Raw genomic sequence first — 19,763 nt, 5'->3', positions numbered from 1 at the left:
TCCTGCAGATTTGGAGCCCAACCCCTGCTGTCCCTCAGTGAGGAGCTTGGTTCCCTTGGAGGCACTGAGTGGTCAGCAGCTCACAAGGCTTTGAGGAATGGAATTCCTCATGGTTTGGATATAGCCCTGTTGTAGAAAAAAACAGACAGAAGATGGCTCCAAAGGATACAGGGGGTTGGATAGAGTGAGAAATAGCATTTACATTTAAGCTCCTCAGTCTCATGGTCATTGCAGGCAAGGCTGCCCTTCAGTTCAATATTATTCAGTAGTTCTCCCCCATTTGTGAGCAGCAGGTCCAACAGATCCTCTTTTTTCTGTGTTCACAGATTATCTGCATCAAAAATTTGTCTTTTATATGCTCCAGGCATGTCCTACTGTGTTTGTACCCAGTAATTTTGCCCCCACAGCAAATACTGAGGTGGTAAAAGTCACCCACAGGTAATAGGGCCTGTGACTGTGCGGTTTCCCCCAACTGCCTGAAGAAGGCACCATATGCCTCTTGTTGCTGAGCAGGAGCTGTGAGGCAAATGTGTAACTACAGCACCACCTGTGCCAGAGGGGAAGTGTGAGGGCCTGTCCTGGCATGCTGTGCTTAACTCTTCTACCCCTTGTGCCATTCTTGCTCTTCAGGCTCTGACAGACCTGCCCCTCCATTCCCACTTTTAGCTTCTCCTTCTGAGTTTGGCAAACATTTGCCAAAATGCTCTTGCTTTGCTGTGGCAAACACAGCATCACTGACCAGCAACACCAGCAGGATCAGTTGAACCCTCCAAGAGGGTCCTTTGGGGACAGAAGCCAAAGCTACTGAGTGCTGCTGCACGCCACTCCTGCCAAGCAGCAGCTCAGACGAGCTTTCAAGGGAGAGGGATTCTTTTCTGACTTCTGTGCCAGACTTTGCATCTCACTCCGTGTAAGCAAGGTAATTATGGAGCTGAAACTGAAATGGATCAAGATCCCTTCAGGGGATGCACCCTTCCAGCCTTGTGGGACCAACTTGGATCTCAAAGACATCCCCATGTAAAGGCTCTTGGAGCCCAAACTACCTGCCATGGAGGAAAGGACCTCACCAAACCATCTTTGCTACCAGCACCATTTATAGAATCATAGAAGCATCAAATGATTGGGCTTGTAAGGGACCTTGAAAGACCATCTAGACCAACCCACTTGTCATGGACAGGGACATTTGTCAATTTGCCATTGAATCACCTGGTCAAAGCTCCACCTGACCTGACCTTGTACACTCCTAATTATGAGGCATTCAAGTCTCTGGGCAAAGTCTTCTTCTAATGTTTCACCACTCTCATCCTAAAAAATTTCTTGATTCTGTCTAATCTAATCTAATCTAATCTAATCTAATCTAATCTAATCTAATCTAATCTAATCTAATCTAATCTAATCTAATCTAATCCAGTCTAACCTAATCTAACCTAAACCTACCCTCCTTTTCACTGAAAATCACTTCTCCTGTCACTACTGTTAAAACGTCTCTCTCCATCTTTCTGATAAGCCCCCTATATATACTGAAATGTCACAACAAGGCATCCCCAGAGTCTTCTCCTTTCCAGACTGAACAACCCCACCTCTCTCAGCTTGTCTTCATAGGAGATGTACTCCAACCCTCTGATCATTTTCATGGCCCTCCTCAGGACTTGCCCTAACACACTGCACAGACACTTCCCACAGTCTGTGAAGAGACTTCAGCTCAACCCCAGGACTTATGCCAGCCCAAAGCAGATGTGCACAGGAAATGGCAGGAATCCTCCTTCTGGAGCCACAGATCCTGCAGTCGACCAGTGGTGGCCTCTGAACTCCCCAGCTAGAATAAACTCACAGCAGGGCCCCCAAACCTGGTCACGTGTGCATGGGTTGCTTCATCATGGGATCACAGGTGAACCCACAGGCTGTCCCTGCCAGAGCCTCCAACACCTCCATCCCACGGCTAGAAACCCACATCCATGCCCATGGACAGGGCACATAGAGAACAGGGGCAGGGTTTTGTGGTCCGCAAACAGTCTCAAGCTGAGCACATTACTCTCATTAGCTGCAGCTCTACGTCACACCAAGTACAGGTCAGCCTCACTGAAGCCTGGGACACAGGACTTGCAGAAAATGTCGAGTCCAACACCCCTGTGGTGGCCCTGGACAGTGCAGGCAGCCTCTCTCTGGAGGTGACTCCAGATGCCCAAGGGAGGAGATGTGGGTGTGTGTTTGTGTGTAAGTGCAGTCTAAGCCAGCTGTCTAGTTTATCTTGAGTGTCAACAGAAGAAAAATAGGTGTCTGTAAGGCCTGGATTGCCTGAACTGTGAGAGACAGCACATTTTGTAAGGGCTGAACTGAGGCTTGAAAGTGCCTGTTTCTCTCCACTGATGATTAATGGAGCAGAGACGAGAACCTCAACTGGAGACACCTTCTCTGGAGGCAGAGGAAATCAATTTTCCTCTACTAAGGTTTTGTCTGACTTTGAACTGAGATCTTTGCTTAGTTCTTCACTTCAATTAGGACTGAAGACATAGGCCTTAAATGCATTTAGAGGCTCTGAAATGAGGCAGGTGAATCCCTTACAGCCTCTGTATTCATTTGCCCATAGTTGCCTTCAGTTTTCTCCCACCCTGGAGGTTTCATGACCACCTTAGTGTCCATCACCAAATACTTGACACTTCCGGTCTCTTAGGACATTAATTTCAGACATCTGCCTGTCAGCAAATGGATGCAGAAGAGAGCACTGAGTTCCTGGCAGGGTTCTCATACCACAGCTGCAGGCAGGAAGCAAACACCCACCAAACAGGTGCTTAGGGAATTGAACTGCTGGTCTTTAATTGGCTTGTGGAAGAGAGAGTACTATCCATCTCTGAGGAGCCCCTAAGATGTCCCAGAGGTCAAACTCCCTGTGGCACACAGAGGGAAAACAGAAAACCGTCTCCCAGGTGTGGCCAGCTCGAGCTTCAGTGTGTTAATGAGGAGGGTGTGGGGATGTTCTCATGCTAATGATGCTGGTGACTCTCTGGGGTATGATCTCACCATATGAAGCTAAACTGAAGAGAGTTTATGCTCTGTGTGCACACACAAAGCTTCCTTTAGCAGGAGTGCAGTGCTGGCTGTGAGAGGGAAAAGATCAGCAAGCTGTCAGTTCTTACCAGGTGGATGGAGACAAAATTCAGCCAGGCATTTGTGTACAGCTTGAAGTGAGTCAGCAAGGTGAGAGCTGCTCCTCCATTCATCTCCTAACACCACTGAACCGGAGTCCCCCTGATAAATCTCCCTCTCTCCAATGCTCTCCTTTAGCCAGGGGGACCCTGGAGGATGGTGCATGAAAAGGTGTCATTTGGCACACTTCCATTGGCAGCTGTGGTGAGTGAAGCCTGCCCAAGACATCTACCAGAAACTTCCACTGCCTTGCATGAGTAAGGAGAGCTGGATAAAGGGGGATTTCTCTACCCTTTAGGTACGTGAGGTTTCTGGTACGTATTGCTGTGGAGGAAGATGGGAGAGAAAGAGATCCTGTGGGTGGTGTTGCAGCAACATTGTCTTACACAACCACCTGAGGATGACATATGTTTTCCCCTAGAGAACTGATGAAGATTCCTGCCTTGTCTGCAGTTCAGCAGAGCTCCCTTAAATGGGATTCACCTCAGAGGATTTTGCCTTCAATCACTGAGGTTTGGAATACCTCTGCCCGAGTTGAGGTGTGGGACGTCCGTCTAAGGTGCTCACCAGATTTCTGCCTTACACCTCAGAGACAACCTGGCACTTCTGGAGGGCTTTTAGCCTGTATATGAGGCAAAATGAGCCATGTGTCACTCATGATTTTTCTCTGTCCATGGAGAAAGAAGGGGGGTAAGCTGAGGAGCTGAGATAGGAGTATTTCTCCATAGATATCTCAGCTTGGTCAGCAGAAATCCTTCCCCTGACCCTGGAATGGCAAAATTACAAAGAGGTGAATACTACCCCTAGTAGTTCTGCTGAGGAGCAGAGATCAGTGGAGGACATGGAGATATTTTGCCAAAGCTTCCTGTGCTGAGACTTGGAAAAAAGCAAATATACAAGACCAGGAGTCCTTGAGCAGTATTTCATGTTAGATATTTCAACTTAGTCAGCAGAAATCTGAGTAGCAAAGGCTTTTCCTATGGCTGGAGAGCCTCAGCCTGCTGTCCATACTTTACTAAGCTGGTTTCTCTTCTCACAGAAGTGACTACATTCACTATCTTCTAGATGAGGTACCTGATCCGATACATAATTCTCCAAATATTCATTTGGTGGTGTAGGCCTGATTTTCGGGATCAGATCTAGTCCAAACGTGCTTTGGCAGGGGAGGATCTCCCTGACAATTTCAACTGAGGATAGGTGCCATTTTCACGTGCTGTGCATTTTCAGGGATGGTGGTTTAGTTTCACTACCAGCAGCATCTGAAGAGCCAGCACAGGCATGCAGACTCCTGGAGAAACTTTTCTTTCTTTGCAGATGGACCTCAGCAGATGGAAGGACATGGCAAATGGGACAAGAGTGGAAGAATTCATCCTTCTTGGCTTCCCAGGCACATGGCCATCCCGAGTGTCCCTTGTGGTGGTGTTTGCACTGATGTACTCCCTGACAGTAATAGGCAATGCATCCATCATAGGCCTTGTGTGGATGAGCAGCAACCTGCACACCCCAATGTACTTCTTCCTCAGCAATCTCTCCTTTCTGGAGATCTGGTACACAACAGGTGTTGTTCCCAAAGCCATAGGAGTCATGCTGGGGACTAGCCAGACCATATCCTTCAGGGTCTGCATCCTCCAGTTGTTCTTTCTTCTCTCTCTAGGCTCCACTGAGTGTTTTCTCCTGTCTGTCATGGCCTATGACCGCTACTTAGCCATATGCTACCCCTTGAGATACAGCTCCCTCATGAACAGTGGCCTCTCCACTCGGCTGGTGCTCAGCTCCTGGCTGGGAGGCTTTCTGGCCATCTCTCTGCTGGCCTTTCTGACATCCAGGCTGACCTTCTGCGGGCCACATGTCATCAATCATTTTCTCTGTGATATAGACTCCTGCCTTGCCCTCTCCTGCAGTGATACATGGCCCGTGGAGCTGGCAACCTTCCTTGTCTCCATAATTGTGGTAGTGGCCTCCTGTGTGGTCACCCTGGTCTCCTACATGTACATCATCTCTTCTATCCTGAGGATCCAGTCAGCCCATGGCCGGAAAAAGGCCTTTTCCACCTGCTCTGCCCATCTCAGTGTCGTCACCATCTGGTTTGGCTCCACCATGTTCCTCTATGTCAAACCATCAGCCCAGAACTCCCTGGATCTGAACAAACTCGTGAATACCTTTAACACGGTGGTAACTCCTTTGCTAAACCCCTTCATTTACACGCTCAGAAACAAAGAAGTGAAGCGAGCTCTGGGACGGGCTTTCCAGAAGAAGTGAAGTGGCTTTTCAAAGGGCCCTGGTGTCAGCAAACAGATTGATTCCCTCCCTCCCCTGACTTTTGCCCTGCAGAGGATCCTCACAGAGTGTCAGTGGTGTGGGTACCCCAGGCAGTGAGAAGCCTCCAGTTCCCCAGTGAGCTCATCTCACTCCCAGCTAGCTCAGGCTGGGCTGAGCCTCAATTCCACAGCTCCCACCACCCTCTGGTCCTTCTGAGGTGAATCAAAAATGCCTCCCAGTGCTTGGAAAGGGTCACAAGCCCCATCCATAAGCTAACAGAGCTGGAGGAGTGGTCCTGCCACAGGTTTCTGTCAGGGTTTGTCTGAATCCCCTAAAGAAATCCCAGCAACTGGCTCACTGCTTTGCGAAAAAGATATGTTTCTCCACTTAGTCTGATGTTTTCTGGATGTATCTATGCCCCATTCTTGTGGCTATTTCATTGAATCATACTCTGATTCAAGATAAAATTTGACAGTGTCTAACATCTCTACCTGCAGTCATTATTCCTAGCATAAGACTGTAAACAAATTTTACATAATCCCTCTTCTTTCCTCTCCTTAGTATCTGAATCTACTCTTTCAGTTTTAATTAAAAATATGCAAAATAGTGTGCTTCACACTAGATGTGTCAGATCATTTCCACATCTAAAACCCCACATCATTTTTAACAGCCCATTTTGGGCTTTGTTGTGGAAAAACTGTAATGTGATGGCAGAGTGCTCAGACTGCAGAGCTTTGGAAGGCTGGCTGGGAAGCAGGTCTCCCTTCACACTCACCGGGAAGATATTAGCACTTTCAAAGGCCACTTGCTTTTCCCCTCCCAGTTTTCATTTCAGAACAGATTAATCATGTTCTCAAAGCTTTTCTTTCTGCACACTGACTGTGAAGAGCCCATGTGACCACTTCATAAAGAGGAGGCATCAGCATGACAGACACACCTTTATGGAGCGTGTGGGATTCGTTTCACCTGAGCGTGGAGCTCCCCAGGTGAGATGGTTGAGTCTGAGCTGACACTTGTAGGGAGATTCACCAACCTCCTGCATCCCCCTGGGCACTTGGCTCTTAGACCTGCATCCAGGCACCACTGCCCAAGGACAGGCTGAGTCCCACCCTTGTCAGCTGGGCTCTCTTTCCCAGTGACATTTGGGAAAATCCCTGGCACAGCCCACTGAGGCTGCAAAAAAGCCTAGACTGGATTTATCCTCAGGTAGACACCTCTGCTTGTGGGTAGACATCACTCCTGCCTGGGAATGATCCAGTTTGGGGAGAATTGTGTCTGTGGGGTGTTGAAGCCCTCTGCAGCCCTGGAGAGCAACAAAAAGCTAGAGCTGGAATGTCTAAGAGACATAGCAGAGTGCAGGACACTGAGAGCTGTTGTGAATGCCTCATCAACACTGCCTGGAGCTCTCAGAGATAAACAGAGGCATGCAAAGCCACAAAGAGGGCTGTCAGAGCAGACTCACATCACCTGGGAGAGGCAGACCACCCTGGAAAGGCAGTGGGAAAGCAGACGAGTACCCTAAGGTTTCTCAAGTGAAGTGGATGATGTTTCATGTGCAACAGACTCTAATTCAAAGAGTGGGATCCAGCTGGAAAGTCAGCACCCTCGACCTGAGCTTCCACAAGCAATGCTGTTACCTGAGAGTGGGTCCCCAGAACCCTTCCTTTTGCTCATGGAAGGAAGCAAGATCACTGAGATATGGTTACCAGCTGTTGGACAGAGAAGCTGGTGTGGACCCAGGAACACAGGAGCTCCCTCCAGCTCTGGTGATTTCCCTGAGAAGAAGAAAAGACGTGAAAAAGAGTGAGACCGCTCTCTGGCAGTGGATGAGTGCAGGAAGAACACTGTCCAGAGTCTGGCTGGTGGCTGTTTTCCACTTGCTGATGCAGGGCAAGGAAGGGCTCTTCATTTCTTGGGCTACTGTGGCCACATGGCAAAACTGTAGGAGCAAAGACCTACCAAAGGCTTCATTCTCCATCTGTGGCCATCAGTGGAGGCCCATGGAAAGGGAACAGGCAGAAGAGCTGTAGGTTACTTGCCCTGAGTACTCCAGTTTACCACCTATTTTGAGCAGAGGGCATCGACAAGGCTGGTTTGGCCTGTTTATGGTGTAGCCTTCCAGTGGATCTGCACCAAGTCAGGTTTCTTGGATAGTTTTAGTCATCAAAATCCCTGGATCTAGAATCAGCTGTAAGAGTCTCCTGAGTATTTGTTTCACAGCAGCACAGGTTGGGGAAGCAGAAGGCCAGCCCAGCCCTGCCTTCCCTTCCCACTGCCTCCAGATGCCACTGCTGGGCAGGCTGAGATCAGAGCTACTTGTAAGTGGTGGCATGGAGGGAACCACTCCTCAGAGCACCTCTCAAATTTCATAGAATCACAGAATCATTTACTGACTTGAGTTTGAAGGCACCTAAATGATCATGAGTTCCAACCCTGCCATGTGGGCAGGGACATTTTCCACGAGACCAGGTTCCTCAAAGCCCCATCCAACCTGAGCTGGACTGACCAGGTTGTGGCCAGTGTGGCACTTCCAGGGATGGGGCATCCACAGCTTCTCTGGACAACTTGTGCCAGGGCCTCAGCACCCTCACAGGGAAGTATTTCTTCTAAATAAGTAATATGAATCTATATTCTTTCAGTGTGAAGACACTCTTCCCTGTCCTGTCACTCCATGCCCTTGTAAAAAGTCCCTCTTCAGCTCTCTTGGAGCTCAGTTGGGCAGTGGAAGGGGCTTTAAGGCGTCCCTAGGGCCTTCTCCAGGTGAGCACTGCTAGCTCTCCCAGCCTGTCTCCAGAGCAGAGGGGCTCCAGCCTTTTGAGTGTCTTTGAGGTCTTCTCTGGGCTTGCTCCAGCAGCTCCACATCCCTCTTCTGTTGGGGGCCCCAGAACTGGACACAGCACTCCAGCTAAGGTCTCACAAGAGAGGAGCAGAGGGGAAGAGTCACCTCCCTTGACCTGGTAGTCACTCCTCTTTTAATGCAGCCTGGGATACAATCGGCTCCCAGGGGCTTCAAGCAGCATTGCCAGCTCATGTCCAGCCTCTCATCCACCAGTGCCCCCAAGTTCTTCTTGGCAGGGTTACTCTCAGTCCACTCATCACCCAGCCAGTACTTGGGAGCGGTCTAACCCACATTCAGGACCTTACACTTGGACTTGTTGAGCTTCAGGAGGTTTGCGTGGGCCCACTTACTCTGACCCAGTAAAAGTCAACGTTGTAGGAACATGAAACACGGTGGACTCTGCTGAGGCCACCTGGGGACAACCAAGGCAGGGCAGGAGCAATGTGGGGAAGAACAAGGCCCCAGGCAAGCTCAGGGAATTGTTTGTGAACTCACAGGCTGCACACAGAAGGGATGAGTCAAAAGCAGCCAGAAATTTTTCCTGAGGGCAGAGTTAGGCAGGTTGGGGCCAGCAGCACAGTCCATGGACACAGAGAAGGAGGAAGTGACCATAGGGATAGAAAGAGAAGTTTAGGACACATCCTCATGCAGAGGAGTCCTTGGATATCCAGCTGAGGATTCCTGGAACTTCTTCTTTAGAACAGCAATTCAAACAACCCCAACAGAGTGATCCAGACTGATACATCACTTGCCTGCTCTGGAACTATCTGGCACATAAACCGAGTCTTCCACCTGCAGTGCTGCATTCCTGCCTTAGAAATCCTGGGGCCTTTAATCCCAGGGATCAGAAGAAACCTTCATTGGGGAATAGGCATGGAACAAACCTGGAAATGAAAAGGCAGCAGTGCAGGAAATGAAAGCACAGCCTGTATCATTAGCTGTGCTGGTTTGCATGTCAGATGAGCTTGTGGGGAAATTGTTACCTCTGCAAAGGCTGCCCCTGGTCCTGCGGCAGTGAAAGGCAGGTATAAAAGGCAGCCCCAGTCTCTGCTCTCTCAATCCACTTCTCTTGCCTCCTTCTGCTTGGGAACCAGGTAAGTCTGAAGGCCCTTCTGCTCCTCTTCCAAAGAGAGATGTCCATCACTTGATGGACATCTCAGCTGATTTTGGCTTTCTCATACTTGGGGTTTGGATTATTTTCATGAGGGATAAAAGCAGGGAGGAGGTTGACACAGAGAGAGACTGGGAAATGACTGGGGTGGCTTTTGGTTTACGCAGCAGGAGAGAGTTTTGCTCCCTGGGCCAGGCTGCTCTTTGTAGCGCCCTGGCCAGATGAGGCACTGAAGACTGTGTGTCTGCTGGCACAGTCTCCAGGTTTGCACTCAGTGATGGCCTTTGCTGTTTTGTGATGGGACAACCAGGCTGCTCTTCACCCACCCACCCTTGTGCTCTGTTTGCTCTCTGCCCTCTGTCTCAGGTGCAGTTCTGACTTTGAGACATGTCCTGCTCCACCTCGTGCCGTCCCTGCCAGCCCTGCGGGCCCACCCCGCTGGCCAACAGCTGCAATGAGTGCTGTGTCAGGCAGTGCCAGGACTCCACTGTGGTCATCGAGCCTCCTGCTGTGGTGGTGACCCTGCCTGGGCCCATCCTCAGCTCCTTCCCACAGAACACCGTGGTGGGATCCTCCACCTCCGCTGCCGTTGGCAGCATCCTCAGCTGTGACGGAGTGCCCATCAACTCCGGGGGCTTTGACCTCTCCTGCATCACCAGGCGCTACGGTGGCAGGAGGGGCCTCCCCTGCTAAAGCTGCTGGGCTTATACAGATCTTGGGAGGTTTCCCCAAAATCTCCAGATGCCTAGAACAAAGGAAGAATCTTCAGGTCATTTCTTTCAGCAGAACTGACCATCTTCAGCTCCTCCTAAAAACACTGGGTGGAAGGGGCCAGCCTGGGCACTTGAAAACATGGCCCATGTCTTTCCTTTGATATTTCTGCATACCTCCTTTTCTCATTTTTCATTCTTTTCCTCTGCTCCTCTGGGCTGCAAGGCTCTTCCAAGCCACCCTGCACTCTACAGGAAAGGCAAATGGATGCCTTGCATGGACTTCACCATGGCCAAGAGTTGAAGTCTCTTGTCTCTCCAGATCGTTGCACTGAGGTCCTGGGATTGTGGTGACATTGATTCCATCTTTAAACTCAATAAAGATTTTTGCATCTCAGCCTGGGTGTTAAGCTGGTCCTTCCCTCTGTGTGTTGCCTCAGGGCAATGGTGTTGATCCTGTGAAAGTGACAATGTAGGGACATCCTTCCCCCAGAACAATGTGAGGTTGGGACACACTGCAGAGGGTCCTCTTTGGGGTACTATCCTAGGGCAGTATGTAAAGTATCCTCAGCTACCCTCGACCAAGTGGCAATCAGCCCTTGTCTTGCAGTGTCTCTGCCCAGACATCTCCCCATAGGTCCTATAAAAACCTCTGCTGTCCTCAAGTGGCAGCTAGAATTCTGTGGAAGCTCATGGAGACAAACCACCTTGCAGGATCATGGGAATGGGGCATCTCTTGCTCTGGTCAGTGCTGTGGCAGGGGACACAGAAGAAATTCCCAAAGGATGGCAGGAGTGTGGGTGGGTGGAATTACCTCAGGGATATGGCCCAAGGTCTCACTTCCTCCTCCTCCTCCTCCTCCTCCCCTCCATTGCCCAGTCTCGGGCCATGGCCAGCACACATGGGCAGGGTCAGCTGGGATCAGTTGCCAATCCAGCCCTCTCACTGCTAAGGCCATGGCAGGAGCCAGGTTTTGGCAGGCAGACAGGGCTGGCATCATTCACCATTCAGTATTGGGATTAACCACTCTGGCTCTCACACTGGAGTCCCTGGGAACCCCCTGGGCCAGGACAGTCCAAGGACAGTAATTGGTACCCACAGGCCCATCACTTTGTCACTCCCAAGCTCAGGTGGAGCAGCTATGTTCAAGCTCAGCACCTCCAAGGCCCTGCTGTGTCAGAACCAGCTCTGCTCCAGAAAAGCTCTGTGCAAGGTCATTCTAGACCCCTTGAGCTGTGGAGGTGACAATGGGACACACTCAGCAGTATCTGTGATACTCAGCAGTATCTGTTGCAGACAAGTTTTGTCCACGGGGGTCCCTCTTGCTTAGACTGAAGTTCTTGGGCACTTTGACCAAAAGCACTTTAGAGGCCTCAGTCAGGAAGCGCCTGATAAACAGAATCCATCCATCCTTCCATCCATAAGGGAGACTGTGTAAATTGCCCTTTCCCCATCTGGGAACTTGAAATGCAGGCAGATGTCCTGTTCTTCCAGAGGGTCAGGTTGTGAACTCCTTTGACAACATTGCCTCCTCTTGCCTGTTTGACCAGGGGTGAAGTAGGGGGACAGAGGTATCAAGGCACTGAAAACATCTCTCTTGGAAATAAGGTTGATGGGGACTCTGTAAGCCAAGTTCTGCAGGCCTCAGTGCCACAAAATGCCTGCACCCTGTGCATACCTGTTGGAAATCCCTGCTTTTTTGCCATCCCTTCAAAATTCATAGATGATGGGTAACAGAGCTGATGACAGCACAGCACAGAGTATCCCTACAGAAAGCTGGGCCTATCAGTGTCCCACATTCCCCTTCCTTTCCATGACATGCTCCTGGCATTCATCTTCTCTGAGTTTCTGTGAAAGACATCTGGCTTCACTATTAATACAGACACTTTGGGATTTTTTTCTGTGCGCTACTCTGAAATTTCTCTTTCAACCTCCACTCTCAGCTTAAGGGAGTGATTAAAAGGCTGGAATGCCTCAGACATCTACAATTCCCTGGATGCAGGGAAGGAGCTGATGAAGGCAAAGATAAGCTTTGCATGAAAGGACCAACAGGGAAAGTTCCTGCTGGAGATTTGGGGCAGAGCCACTGAACCACTTCACCTCTTTGGCCAAAGGACATGTTCTTGTGATGCCCACACCTCACCTTCTCCCCCACAAGACCTGCACTGCTGTCACTGGGTGAATTGGCAATACATGGGCAATCCAGTTCCTTGCTCTACCTGGCACTCCTGGAGTCTCCCATTCTCTCTCTGCTCCACAGGCAGCACCTCTGCCCTGGGGGTGCAATGGCTCATGGAGGGACCAGCCCAACTACAGAGCCCATGCTGGGGCTCCCCCACCAACACCCGTCTACCCAGCAGCCTCAGAACCTCCCTGGCTTTCCCTGGGCAATGCACAGTGGCTCTGTCCTTTCACTGCAGTGCACAGGGATATCACATACAGCGATTCCTAAATTCTGCATCTGTTTGGGCCAAGATCTCAGCCTGACACAGCACCAGGTGGATGAATTGCATAAATACATTTGATATGGGCTTTGGCATGAAGGAAGGCTGTCCCCCACACCTGAAAGCACCAACAATTCACTGGATGCAGATTCATCTGGACATGGCCTGCACAAGGAGGGCAGGATTCCTTATCCTTTCTCCAGATCCATGAAGGAACCCACATCCTTTCAAATACTCTAGCAGCTGTGTCCTGGCCTGGTGAGGCAGGTAAAGGAGGACTGAGGCAGTCCCAATGCTGGTTCACTGAACTAAACTAAGGATCTAAATTGATGGGACATGGTCCTTATTGGGGCTTGGTATCAGCAGCAGTGGAGTGTGAGCTTTGGAGGAGCAGAAAGAGGGTTCAGGAAACAGGGGTTGCATTACAGTGCCTCTTGCAGAGGTTTCTAAGAGGCTGATGCCATTATCTTTCAACTGCACTTCAGCTCCTGCTGATGCTTGGAAAATGCTGCTTTGCAGAGCTCATGAACAGAGCCATGGAGAATGTCCCTGCCATGAGCAACACAGTCTGTTTGTGAGGAAAGACACAAAAGGACACAAGCTCTTATAGACCTGTCAAATATTCACACAAGTCTGGCTGCACAAAAATCACCCGAGACATGAACACATGTAGGAACTACTGTGAACTCTGCTGAGAACACCCAGGGACAACCAAGGCAGGGCTGGAGCATTGTGGGGAAGGACAAGGCCTCAGGCAAGCCCACGGCATTGTTTGTGTACTCACAGACCACATAGAGAGTGGATGAGTCAAAACAAGCCAGAAATCATTCCTGAGGACAGTGTTAGGCAGGACCGGGTCAAAAGCAGCAGACCAATACACACACATGGAGTTACAACAAGAAGTCACCGTCAGGGTGAGCTGAGGAGGGAGGGATAGAGGACATGGACCATCTTCACACACAGGAGTCCTTGGGCATTCAGCTGCAGGATGGATTTTCAAGAGGGGAAAAAAAAGACTGGTGAACCTCACCTCTGTGCCTGGGAAGATCATGGAGCAGATCCTCATGGAAGCAACTTTAAATCATATACAAAACAAGGAGGTGATCCACAACAGCCAATCAAGCTTCTCTGAGGGCATGTCGTGTCTGGGCAACCAGGTGGCTTTCTGTGATGGAGGGACTGAAAGAGTCAACAAAGGAAGACTGGCCAATGTCATCTACCTGAACTTCTGTCCAGCCTTTGACATGGTCCCACACAACATCCTAATCTCCAAACTAGAGAGACATGGATTTGAAGGGTGTACTACTGTGAATATGGAAGTGGCTGGATGGACATGGGCAGGCAGTTTTGGTCAATGGCTCTATGACCAGGTGGAGGCCAATCATGAGGGGTGTCTCTCAGGGCCCTCTCTTGAGACCAGTGCTTTTTAATATATTTTTTCAATGATAGACATGAGATTGAGTGCCCCCTCAGCACATTTGCAGATGACACGAAGCTGAGCAGTACAGCTGACACTACAGAAGGACAGGGCTATCCAGGGGGTCCTGGACAAACTTGAGATGTGGGCACATGAAAACCTCATGCAAATTAAGAAATTCAAGTGCAAGGTGCAGCACTTACATCAGGACAATCCCAGACATGAGTACAGACAGGGACATGAGTCACATTCACATTAAGAGCAGGCCCTGTGGTGTTCTGGTGGATGAAAAGCTGTTCATGAGCCAACAGCACAGAAACTACATGCTGGGCTGCATCAGAAAAGTGATTGGTAGGCTGAGGGAAGTAATTCTTCCCATCTATTCTGCCCTCATGAGACCCCACCTTGAGTACTGTGTCCAGACCTGGAGTCTTCAGCAGAAGAACGACATGTACCTGTTTGACCAGGTCCAAAGGAGGTCACAAAGATGCTCAGTGGGCTGGAGTAACTCTCTTTTGAAGACAGGCTGAGAGACTTGAGGTTATTAGCATGGAGCTCTGGGTAGATCTCATTGAGGCCTTTCGGTGTGTGAAGGGGGCTTATAAGGAAGATGGAAGGCAACTTTTTACAGAGGCAGATACTGATAGGACAAGGGCGAATGGTTTGAAATAAAAGAGGAAAGATTTAGATAAGATCTTAGGAATAAATTCTTGACCCAAACAGTGGTGAGTCAATGGAACCACAGGGAAGCTGTGGCTGCCTCATTCTTGAAAGAGTTCAAGGCCACATTGGATGGGGCCCTGGGTAGCCTGATCTAGTGTGTGGCATCCATGACCATGATGAAGAGGTTCCTTCCATCCCAAGCCATTCTGTGATTACATGATTCTATGACTGCTGCAGATTTTGCCTGAAAACAATACTTCAAACGACCCCACCAGAGTGATGAGGATAGAATCACTTGCCTGCTCTGGAACAATCCAGCACATAAACTGAGTCTTCCACCTGCAGTGCTGCATTCCTGCCTTAGAAATCCTGGGGCCTTTAATCCCAGGGATCAGAAGAAACCTTCATTGAGGAATAGGCATGGAACAAACCTGGAAATGAAAAGGCAACAGTGCAGGAAATGAAAGCACAGCCTGTATCATTAGCTGTGCTGGTTTGCATGTCAGATGAGCTTGTGGGGAAATTGTTACCTCTGCAAAGGCTGCCCCTGGTCCTGCGGCAGTGAAAGGCAGGTATAAAAGGCAGCCCCAGTCTCTGCTCTCTCAATCCACTTCTCTTGCCTCCTCCTGCTTGGGAACCAGGTAAGTCTGAAGGCCCTTCTGCTCCTCTTCCAAAGAGAGATGTCCATCACTTGATGGACATCTCAGCTGATTTTGGCTTTCTCATACTTGGGGTTTGGATTCTTTTTCATGAGGGATAAAAGCAGGGAGGAGGTTGGCACAGAGAGAGGCTGGGAAATGACTGGGGTGGCTTTTGGTTTATGCAACAGAGGATAGGTTTTCTTCCTTGGCCAGGCTGCTCTTTGTAGCGCCCTGGCCGGATGAGGCACTGAAGACTGTGTGTCTGCTGGCACAGTCTCCAGGTTTGCACTCAGTGATGGCCTTTGCTGTTTTGTGATGGGACAACCAGGCTGCTCTTCACCCACCCACCCTTGTGCTCTGTTTGCTCTCTGCCCTCTGTCTCAGGTGCAGCTCTGACTTTGAGACATGTCCTGCTCCACCTCGTGCCGTCCCTGCCAGCCCTGCGGGCCCACCCCGCTGGCCAACAGCTGCAATGAGCCCTGTGTCAGGCAGTGCCAGAGCTCCACTGTGGTCATCGAGCCTCCTGCTGTGGTGGTGACCCTGCCTGGGCCCATCCTCAGCTCCTTCCCACAGAACACCGTGGTGGGATCCTCCACCTCCGCTGCCGTTGGCAGCATCCTCAGCTGTGACGGAGTGCCCATCAACTCCGGGGGCTTTGACCTCTCCTGCATCACCAGGCGCTACGGTGGCAGGAGGGGCCTCCCCTGCTAAAGCTGCTGGGAAAGCCCTGATGAGGCATCTTGAGGAACTCAGAACTTGGTGTCAGGCCGAGGATCATCTAGGCTTTGGGTGCTGTTTGCAGGATAGCTGACTGAACTTGCCTTTCTCTCCCTTTTCATTGTTTGCATCGCTGCTGCAATGTTCCCCAAAGGCCAGATTGGTGGGGACCATCTGTTTTTTCCCCTCTTTGTGGGATGGGTAGACAAACATCATGCAGGAACCATTCCACAGCCAAGGAGCGCAGACTCTGCTGCCCTTGTTGCTTCCTGCATCACTGCCCTCCGCTTGCAGTAACTTTGTTTCCATCTTTTTTTTCAATAAAGTTCTGCCGCATTCAAGTCTGGCCTCCGTATGGTTCTTTCCTCTGGTTGCACTCCTGGATGCCAAAGGAGAAAGTTGGTGCTCACTGGTGGAAGTGGCTGAGGGAATAAGGAGACCCTTATCCATTCACAGAGGAATGGCCTTTGGGGCACCATGGAGGTGCAGATCTTTAGGGCCTCATCCCTTGGAGCTGAGGAAGACATCCCTGGCTGCTCTGCTTCCAGGCACCATCAAACCTTGTCTTGATGTGTCTCTGCACACAAATTCCCATCCTATTGGGAGATCCCAAAGCATCAGCAGCCCCATGAGCTCTTCAGGAAGAGCTTGTAATGGCCAGAGCTGCACTAGGGGGGTGGGTGTGAGGTTTTTGGACATAATCTGCTCTGCAGAATATCAGGAGTTGGAATGTGAGGAAAAGCTTTCGAGTTGGACCATGGCTTACTCTTCTCTTCATGACCCAATAAAAAGTGAGCACAAATATTCACTGAGCACTTTCTTTCCCCTCTGCCATGTTCCTTTAGCTCAGGACATGTTGATTTCAAGGTCTCAGCCTCTGCCTGACTCAGAATCAGGCTGATGGGCTGCACTGGTACATTTGACATTGGTAAGGGTCCAGACCAGTGTGAAAACATCCTTGTTGGGGCCTGGAATCAGCAGCAGCAGAGTGGGAGCTTTGGAGGAGTAGGAAAAGGAGGACTGAAGATACAGAAGCTTGCATTTCAGTGCCTGTGGTGAGGACAATTCTCTGCCAGATTTCTTCTTTCAATGTTCAGCTGCACTGAAGTTCCCCCTGACTGTGGCTGCTCTGTGGAGCTTATTGACAGCGCAGTGGAGAGTGACACTGCCATAAACAGAGCAATCCCCTGGGAGGGACACGTACACACATACACTTGTGCACATCACAATGGAATCCTGCACAAATTTTTACAGCCATGTACATTCACACCATCCCAACTGCATGCAGGACACAGGAAGTCACAGACAGCACAGCTTCATGAGAGGAAAGTCCTGCTTGTCAAATCTGATTTCATTTTATGACAAGGTGACCCACCTGGTTGATCAAGGGAAGCCAGTTGATGTGATATTTTGGATTTCAGTAAAGCTCACAATGCTGTGTCTCCCAGGATCCCTGTGGACAAACTGTCCAGTTCAGAGCTGGGCAAACACCTCCTGTGCTGGCTGAGCAAGTGGCTCACAGGTCGGGCACAGAGGGTGGCAGTGACTGGGGTGACATCAAACTGTGGCCTGTCACTAGGGGGGTTCCACAGGGCTCCCTCTTGGGCCCTGTGCTCTTTGACATCTCCATCGATGACTTGGACACAGCACTGGAAGGGACAGTGAGCAAGTGTGCAGATGACAGTAAATAAACAGGAAAAGTTGTTGACTCCCTCAAAGGCAGGAAGGCCCTGCGGAGAGACCTTGACAAATCCGAGGGCTGGGAATCATCAACCAAAGGAAGTTCCCCAGGGGGAAGTTCCAGATTCTGCCCTGGGATGGGACAACCCCAGATGGATGGACATATTGGGAATGAGAGGCTGGAGAGCAGTGCCGAGAAAGGGCCCTGGGGGTGCTGGTGGGTGCCAGTTGTCCCTGAGTCAGCAGTGCCCTGGCAGCCAGGAGTGCCAAACCTGTGCTGGGGGCATCAGGGAGGGGATTGTCCCGCTCTGCTCTGCCCTGGGGCGGCCTCACTTGCAAGATTGGGGCAGTTTGGGGGGACACAATGGAAGGAAGAGATTGAGCCATTGGAGAGTGTCCAAAGGAGGCAGCAAAGATGGGGAAGGGCCTGGATTTGAAGGTGTGTGAGGACATTGAGGGCACTTGGTGTGTTCAGCTGGAGAAGAGGAGACTGAGGGGAGACCTCACTGCAGTCCCAACTTCCTGGAGAGGGGCAGAGGAGGGGCAGGCCCTGAGTTCTGCTCTGGGGGGACCAGGGACAGGACCCCAAGGAATGGCCTGAAGGTGAGTCAGGTAGGTTTAGGCTGGATATTAGAAAAAGATTCATCCCCCACAGCATGGTTGGGCACAACCTCAAGTCTGACAGAGTTCAGTAAGTGTTTGGTGATACTCGCAGGCACAGGGTGTGACTCTTGGGGCTGTTCTGTGCAGGGCAAAAAGTTGGACTCCATGATCCTTGTGTGTCCCTTCCAACTCAGAGTATTCTCTGAAAGAATCACAGTGAACTGTGGCCTCTTCAGTGAACAACTGGGGATGATAGTGGCAGGGCTAGAGGATTCTGAAGAAGAACAAGGCATGGGCCTCACAGACTTCTCCCTAGTGCAGAAGAAAAGGATGAGAAACAGTCCAGCAGAGTTTTTCTGGGTTCATTATTAGGCAGGATAGAGCAAAATCCAGGAGATGAGCCACTTCTTGCCACCAAGGGCACCAAAGACCCCCAAAGGAGTGATCCAAATTGACATCATTTGCTTTTACTACACTCTTCCAGCATGTGAGGTGAGTCCTCTGAGTCATCTGCCTACACTGATGTGTTTTATTACAGAAAGGTTTGGGCCTCTCATCTTGTCATCAAAAGAAAAAACAAAAAAAAAACCAAAACCAAAACAAAAACAAAACAAAAAACCAAACCAACCAACCAACCAACCAAACAAACAAACAAAAACAACACAAAAACAAAAACCACAAACAAAAAAAAAAAACCCAAACCATTCACGGGGAAATGTGCCTGAAAGCAAAGCAGGAAATGAAAACACAGACATTCAGGAAGACAAGTCACAGACCATAGAATTAAATGGGATGTTTTGCATATTAAATGGGATGTTTTGCAATCAAGATGAGTTTCTCAGAAAATGATCATGTCTACCAGGGATGCCTCTGGCAGCTCGGGGAAGTAAAGGTCCATAATAAAAGCCTGCTCAACTTCACTTCTCTTGCCTCCTTCTCCTCAGGAATCAGGTAAATCTGAAGCCCATTCTTCTTTTCTGATTTCTCTAAGGAGATCTCACCTCCATGGACCTCTCAATTGATTCCAGCTCTCTTTTAAGAGAGCTAGGAAGAGTGGGAGAGAGAAGTGGGGAGAAGGTCAGAAATGGAGGGCAGCTGGGACTGTGTGGAGGTGGCATCTGCACTCGGGGGCTGAGCAATAGCTGCATAGGAGCTGGTGGCTCTTTTTGGGCCCTGGCAGGATGAGGGCAACAAGCTCTAACACATCTCTGCACAGCCTCCACCTCCTGGCCTGTCTTGTGTCTTGTCCCCCTCATGGTGTGGTGGCAGTCTGCTCCTCACACATCCCCATGTTTTGCTTCCTCCCTGCCCTCTGTCCAGGTGCCCTTTGTGTCCCAAGACATGTCCTACACAGAGCTGTCCCTGCTGTCCCTGTGGGCCCACCCCGCTGGCCAACAGCTGCAATGAGCCCTGTGTCAGGCAGTGCCAGGATTCCAATGTCTTCATCCAGCCCTCCCCCGTGGTGGTGACCCTGCCCGGGCCCATCCTCAGCTCCTTCCCACAAAACACCGTGGTGGGATCCTCCACCTCCTCAG

General features: G+C 50.3%; 1 protein-coding gene and 2 pseudogenes across 1 annotated transcript; all 3 read left to right on the top strand.

Annotated features, from left to right (window-relative positions):
• The first annotated feature begins 2,864 nt into the window (after positions 1-2,864).
• On the top strand, positions 2,865-5,403 carry LOC114071565 (olfactory receptor 6F1-like). Its single transcript, XM_027909409.1, has 2 exons — positions 2,865-2,887; positions 4,500-5,403. The coding sequence occupies exons 1-2, from the start codon at positions 2,865-2,867 to the stop codon at positions 5,401-5,403; spliced, it is 927 nt and encodes a 308-aa protein (XP_027765210.1).
• A 3,752-nt stretch (positions 5,404-9,155) lies between these two features.
• On the top strand, positions 9,156-10,046 carry LOC114071564 (annotated as a pseudogene).
• A 5,001-nt stretch (positions 10,047-15,047) lies between these two features.
• LOC114071563 lies at positions 15,048-15,939 on the top strand (annotated as a pseudogene).
• The last annotated feature ends 3,824 nt before the right edge of the window (positions 15,940-19,763 follow it).

The sequence above is a fragment of the Empidonax traillii genome, unplaced genomic scaffold, assembly GCF_003031625.1.
Source record: "Empidonax traillii isolate 1590-97213 ecotype Southwest subspecies unplaced genomic scaffold, ASM303162v1 scaffold2104:size43075, whole genome shotgun sequence".
NCBI lineage: Eukaryota > Metazoa > Chordata > Aves > Passeriformes > Tyrannidae > Empidonax > Empidonax traillii.
The sequence above is the reverse complement of the archived record's forward strand: the minus strand, read 5'-3'. Positions and strand labels throughout refer to the sequence as shown.